General features: G+C 37.4%; 1 protein-coding gene across 5 annotated transcripts in view; it reads right to left on the bottom strand.

The window, feature by feature from the left end:
* The window catches only part of NCOA1 (nuclear receptor coactivator 1), a 274,844-nt gene that overhangs the window by 86,348 nt on the left and 181,156 nt on the right, over positions 1–7,340 (bottom strand). For all 5 annotated transcript variants that reach the window (XM_017526915.2, XM_037737771.1, XM_017526933.2 and 2 more), the window contains one exon: positions 1,904–2,081. In XM_017526915.2, the coding sequence (XP_017382404.1) occupies positions 1,904–2,081 (178 nt within the window). The remainder of the gene's footprint in view (positions 1–1,903; positions 2,082–7,340) is intronic.

Genomic DNA, 7,340 nt, shown 5'->3' with positions numbered 1-7,340 from the left:
AAAAAAAAAAAAAAAAGTAGTATTATTTTTTTAATGTTCTTCCATTATGGGGGGAATGAGAGAAAAATATCTCTACAGCAAAAACTTCATATTCCTCCCTATTGTGAAAGGTTGCTCAGAGAGGCAACAATGAATTGTCGGGCCAGCTGAGGATTGCTGTCTTGTAAGTAGCCCGGAGCAGCACCACCACACATCAGCTAGTAGATGACACTCTCAGCAAATTTACCTACTGGCAGTGATTTGAGGGAACCTGAATAGTCATAGATCTACAGCATCCTGAGAACCAGGCAGAACAGGTAATGTGGCCCCTCCACAAACAATAAGTCCCTTCTTCAGGAGTCAGAAAACAGCTCATTCTTGTTTTCTGTGACTCTAGGCCTCTTTCCAATCAGGAAGGCTGCTAAACCCAACATGAGACTAAAATTAAATTAGTTTTTTTGGATACAAAAATAAAATGCAATAGCTCAGTTAAATCCATACACCAGCAGTCCTTGTTAAATCCATACACTACTAGTCCTTGTGGAAAGGGCCAGGTGTGATGGCTCACGCCTATAATCCCAGCACTTTGGGAGGCTGAGGTGGGCAGATCACAAGTTCAGGAGTTCGAGACCAGCCTGGCCAACATGGTGAAACCTTGTCTCTACCAAAAATACAAAAATTAGCTGGGCATGGTGGTGGGTGCCTGTCATCCCAGCTACTTGGGAGGCTGAGGCAGGAGAATCATTTGAACTCAGGAGGCAGAGGCTGCAATGAGCTGAGATCTCACCATTGCACTCCAACCTGGGTGACAGGGCGAGACTCCATCTCAAAAAAACAAAACAAAAAAATTGTGGAACAGTAGAACAAAAGAATCTAGAGTCCACGGCCAGAGAAAGAAATTTTAAGTATTACCTATAGTGACATCAGGGGAATCTTATATTGTCTGGCTTCCCTGACCACATGTCTCAGTTCCCATACTAAATGGTATGGTAGAATTCTAACTCTACGACTAAGATACTTTATCACATAGTATCTGTCTGAAAAGCTGATGTGTGGTAAATTTATCTTTGTGATAAATTGCTTTTATTTCAGAGCTCACTGAACAAATAAACTATAGGAAAAAAATCTGAAACAGAATGGAATGTGAAATGTAATATGAAAAATTTCCTATTTATCTACAAAATGTACACTGACTATTGAAAAACACACCCACTCAGATGTAAACATAGCAATGCAATCACTAGGAGTAATTGGAACTTGAGCACTTAAAAACTTTAGAGGAGCCTGAAAAGTCAAGAAGTTGACAAAGGGTTGCTGTTAGTCCATCCATGCCTTTACAAGAATTAGTAAAAAATCCCCTAACTCCTAAGGTCCCAGCCTTGCCCCAGGCACAGGGTTCAGTGAATAGAACACAGACTGGAAATCAGACTCCATCCATCCTCTCAGTTAGGCTCGTCAGCAGTGAATAGCCCATCCAACCATACATGGAATTCCTCAGTTAAAACACTTAAGTCTAAAAACACTAATTTTAGTAGGTATATGACATATATTCTTTCCTTCTTCCCTCCCTCTCACCCCCTCCCTTTCTCCTTTCTATTCCTTTCTCTGTGAGCAGGGTAATGGAAAGGATACACATTTGTCTCTTTCTTGAACGTAATCAAAATTGAAAACAATTTTCTCCAACTACTGTGGCATGACTGTGGCACAACACAGTATAAGGGAAGAAGCTGAAAGGAATGCTCTTCATCAGATATTTGATGAGACTCCCCTTCATATTTATATTTGAGACTGAAACTACATTCAAAAAATATTTAAAATACATATTATAACATATATAATACTATATATTATAAATAATCACATATTATTATAGATTATACATATCATATAAGGAGAAGCTACAGAGAACTAGATTTCTCCTTACCTAGTGATTTTGGTAGCAGATTCTTCACAAATTCTGCATGATCCCCCACGTGCAGTATGCTGTAGACGCTGGTATTCATTAATTCCTCCTGATTGTAACCTAAGTAGCTGGTTACATTCTCTGACACAAATACAATTCTCCCTTCACAGTTCACAACAAAGAAAAATCCATCTAAAGCCTGCAAAACCAAAAGAAAAAAATGGTTTGGAGGTTGAAAGATAAAAGAAAAATAAAACCATACATTTTTTATTAAAAAAGAGATCAGAAATATATGTCAAGGCCTGCTCTCTGTCCTCAAGGAAACTGTGATACTGTAGGAGAGAGAGACATAAACATAATAAAATATCAGTGATAAAATGCAGATCAGAGACATACACAAAATAGTCTATGAACACATAAAAGGATGCCTAATTTGGGATCAGGGTGGGGGTCAAAGAAAGGTAAAGACCCCTATCTAACATATAAAAGACATAGTGGAGGAGGAAGAGGATCGAGGGACGAACATTCTAGGAAGTGGAGAGAGCATGGCACAAAAAGAAAACAAATCGGCAGTTTGGAGTTGCTGGACTATATGGTATAAGGTGAGTCAACAGAGGTGGACAGGAATCAAATCACAGGGGCTTCCTTTGCATTGAGATGGGGCCAGGGGTCTCCAAAAGGAGACACATGCATCCTAAGGGGCATATAATATCCACAAGGGTGCAGGGGAAAAGTTAGAACCTCTATTTATATTATAATCTAAAACATAATAAAGAAATTAAGCTTAAGCGTAGTAACACTCTGGTGCTTGACTCAGTCCAAACAGTCACCTATCACCAAACCCTGGAATCCTGAGGAAGAGCCAGAATGCAGAGGTTGACTGTGGCACCTTACTTATTTGTAATCTTTCCACTTATTGCAACATGTTGCAGTTTACTTGCTGCAGAATGTATATAAACAATAAAATTAAGACCCTGGAAAAGAACATTTATAGAATTTTGCAACAAAATGCAAAATGACCATAAAAATCCTTTGGATCATACAGGGGTCTGCTGGTTATTTACGGCAAATTGCTTAAAAGACCTTTCTAACAATGTTAATGGGCTACTCATTTTTCTTTTTAAAAAAAGGCCAGGGTACCAAATTTGCTCTCTAGCAGATAGTCTCTAAAAAATAAACACAATTTTTTCCTTCGGGATTAAGATGAAATTTTAAGAATGAATAAAAAGTAAACTGCTTTTTAAAAAGACACTAATGCTATAGAGATAGCATGTGAAAATGGATGTTTGGAAATGTTACCACTGTTAAAATTTTTTTCCTGAAAATGACATGATTACAATTTTTTTCCTGAAAATGACGTGAACAGCTTGGACAATTTATCTTATCAGTTTAAAAACTTAGAGCATTTTATCTGTTGAAAAATCTTCCAATTAGAGTCTCAGTGGGCTTTGGCCCTATTTTTTTTTTCTTTTATTTGAGATAGTGCATTGGCGCCATCTTGTCTCACTGCAACCTCTGCCTCCTGGATTCAAGTGTTTCTCCTGCCTCAGCCTCCCAAGTAGCTGGGATTACAGGCATGCACCACCATGCCCAGATGATCTTTGTATTTTTAGTAGAGATGAGGTTTCGTCATGTTGGCCAGGTTGGTCCTGAATTCCTGACCTCAAGGCTATCCACCCGCTTCGGCCTCCCAAAGTGCTGGGATTACAGGCATAAACCATTGCACCCGGCCCTATTTTTTTTTTAATGTGAAAATGCAACATCTTCTGATGTCTGAAATAATCTTTTTTTTTTTTTTTCTAAGATCAAGGAAAATGGAATGTCAATAAAAACCTTTGCACAGTTGGTGGGTAGGATTTAAAGATGACTATCATAATTAAGCAAACATATCCAATGCCATACTTTTTCATTTGCTTCTACCTTATTTTTATGAGGTGCCTTTTTCAGCTAAGATGATTATTTTTTAATTGATAAAAATTAATATATATTTATGGTGTACATGTTTTGAAATATGTATACAGTGTAGAATGGCCAAATCAAGCTAATGAACATAAGCATTACCTCATGCACTTATTATTTCTTGAGGTGAAAACACTTAAAAGGTATTCCCTTTGCAATTTCAAGTATAAAATAATTGTTATTAACTATAGTCACTATACTGTATAACAGAGCTCTTGAACTTATTCTTCCTGCCTAATTGAAAGGTTTTTATCTTTTGACCAACATCCCTCCAATCCCCCAACCCTTCATGCAGGCTCTGGTAACCACCATTCTATTCCCTCCTTCTATGAGTTTGACTCTTTTAGATCCCACATATAAGTGAGATCATGTGGTATCTGTCTTTCTGAGTCTGGCTTTTAATCAGCATAACGTCTTTTAGGTTCATACATGTTGTTGCAGACGACAGGATTTCCTTTCTTTTTAAAGGCTGAATAGTATTCTGCTCTGTGTATATATTGCATTTTCTTCATCCACTCATCCATTTTTGGACACTTAGGTTGATGCAAATTAAAACCGTGATGAGATATCACTTCAATCTATTAAGTGTAGGTGAGGATGTCAAGAAAAAAGAACATCTATTATGGAAAACAGTAGGGAGGTTCCTCAAAAAATTAAAAAGAACTACCATATGATCCAGTAATCCCAGTAGTGGGTATATACCCAAAGGAAATGAAATCAGTACATCAAAGAGATGTCTGCACTCCCATGTTCACTGCAGCATTATTCACAATAGCCAAGACATGAGAATCAAGCTAAGTGTCTGCCAACAGACGAATGGATAATTAAAACCAAATATTAAAATAAATTAAATTTAGAAATACATCTCCATTATCACTCTATCACAAAGTATATAACCAAGATTTAAAACAAGAGTGAAGCACAATCCGTTGTTCTCATTTAAAACACTGCTAATATTTTCTTTAGCAAGAACAAAAAGGAATGAAGCTATTTTTGTTCTACTTAATTGCTGTGACTTAGTTCATAATGCAAAGGAGACAGGGATGTAATAAGCTTTAAAATCTCAACAATAGATAAACTCTTTGTTAAAATATTTTGGGTTTAGATGAGCATAGGAAAGTACCCTCATATCTAAATTGGGTTTATAAAAACCCTCAGATTAGCTATAAGTCTGATAATAGGTGATCAGTGTATATTTACTTGCCTTGAAGTTTATATACAAATAGAAATAACTTAAAAACAGATTTATTTTTCAAAGATAGACCTGAAACATCTTTAAAAATGTTCTTTGCATCAGTATAAACATAATTTAACTTGCTTATTTTTACTATAAAGATATAGTTATAAAATATTAAAATATAAAAATGAGGTCGATAGCAGAAGATCTGCCAGAATTCCACCCTCAAGAGACTGGTAACATTTCAGGGAATAATTTTTGAGACGATTCCTACTAATATTAGAAGCATCTCTATTTTCTAAAAGTGTATCTGGTTAATACAATCTGTTATTACTTGTTCTTGTTCTACAAGTTTCCCTCATATGTTATTTATCTAATTAACTTCAAAGTGTGCTCCTGGGAAGGAATCTTCCTATTCCTCCAAGTCCTGACAGCTGGTTTTATGTTGTACTGCATACAGAGAAGACAACAAATGCCTATGCATTCAGTAATCAATCTGAGAGCTTTTCCAAACACTGCCCAGGATGTCATCCTTTGAGGAAGACCACCTTGTGTCTCATGGAAGCATTCATACTAGCCAAGGCTTCTCACCAGCGCCTTGGCTTTAAATGAAACTATCCAAGTGACTGTGACTGGACAAAGTTCTGGGAATAAAAGACATAACTCAAAACTATATAAACCCTAGAAGAATATCTAGGCAATACCATTTAGTACATAGGCACAAGCAAAGATTTCATGATGAAAACACCATAAGCAACTGCAACAAAAGCAAAAATTAACAAACGGGATCTAATTAAACTAAAGAGCTTCTGCACAGCAAAAGAAACTCTCATCAGAGTGAACAACCTACAGAATGGGAGCAAATTTTTGCAATCTATCTATCTGACAAAGGTCTAATATCCAGCGTCTACAAGGAACTTAAACAAATTTACAAGAAAAAAACCAAACCACCACATTAAAAAGGAGGCAAAGAACATAAACAGACACTTCTCAAAGGAAGACATTCATGCGGCCAACAAACATGAAAAGCAGCTCAACATCACTGATCATTAGAGAGATGACAATGAAAGCCACAATGAGATACCATTTCACAACAGTCAAAATGGTGATTATTAAAAAATCAAAAAACAATAGATGCTGGTGAGGCTGTGGAGAAATGGGAATGCCTTTACACTGTTGGTGGGAGTGTAAATTAATTCAACCATCGTGGTAGGCGGTGTAGCGATTACTCAAAGATCTGGAGGCAGAAATACCATTTGACCCAGCAATCTCATTACTGAGTATATATCCAAAGGAATATAAATCATTTATTATAAAGATACATGCACGTGTACATTCATCACAGCACTATTCACAATAGGAAGGACCTGGGATCAACCTAAATGCCCATCAACGATAGACTGGATAAAGAAAATGTGGTACATATACACCATGGAATACTACATAGCCATAAAAAGAAAAAAGATCATGGTCCTTTGCAGGGACATGGATGGAGTTGAAAGCTGTTATCCTCAGCAAATTAACGCAGGAACATCAAACCAAATGCTGCATGTTCTCACTTACAAGTGGGAGCTGAACAATGAGAACATATGGACATATGTGAGGACCACAACACACATTGAGGCTTGTCAGGGGCAAGGGTGGCAGGAGGGAGAGTATGAGGAAGAATAGCTAATGGATGCTGGGCTTAACACCTAGGTGATGGTTTGATCTGTGCAGCAAACTACCATGGTGCACATTTAGCTATGTAACAACTCTGCATATCCTGCACACGTTCCCTGAAAGTTAAAAGTTGAAGGAAAAAAAAGTGTGGCACATCCTCGCTCTCACTCTTTCTCTCTCCTGCTGCTTGGTGAAGAAAGTACTTGCCTCTCCTTTGCCTTCTGTTGTAATTGTAAATTTCCTAAGGCCTCCAGAGTCACGTGGAACAATAAGTCAATTAAACCTCTTTCTAGCCAGGCACAGTAGCTCATGCCTGTAAACCCAGCACTTTGGGAAGCCAATGCAGGTGGATCACATGAGGCCAGGAGTTTGAGACCAGACTGGCCAACATGGTGAAACACTGTTTCTAGTAAAAATACAAAAATTAGCAGGGCATGGTGGTACTACCTGTAGTTCCAGGTACTCAGGAGGGTGAGGCATGAGAATTGCTTAAACCCAGGAGGGGGAGGTTGCAGTAAACCAAGACTGTATCACTGCATTCCAGCCTGGGTGACAGAACAAACAAGACTCTGTCTCAAAAAACAAAACAAAACAAACAGAAACACCCTTCTTTCCTTTATAAATTACCCAGTCTCAGGTTTTTTTTTTTTTTTTTTTTTT

This window comes from Cebus imitator, unplaced genomic scaffold (genome assembly GCF_001604975.1).
Source record: "Cebus imitator isolate Cc_AM_T3 unplaced genomic scaffold, Cebus_imitator-1.0 Scaffold1, whole genome shotgun sequence".
Classification (NCBI taxonomy): Eukaryota; Metazoa; Chordata; class Mammalia; order Primates; family Cebidae; genus Cebus; species Cebus imitator.
Note: the sequence above shows the minus strand (reverse complement) of the source record. Positions and strands in the feature narration are given on the sequence as shown.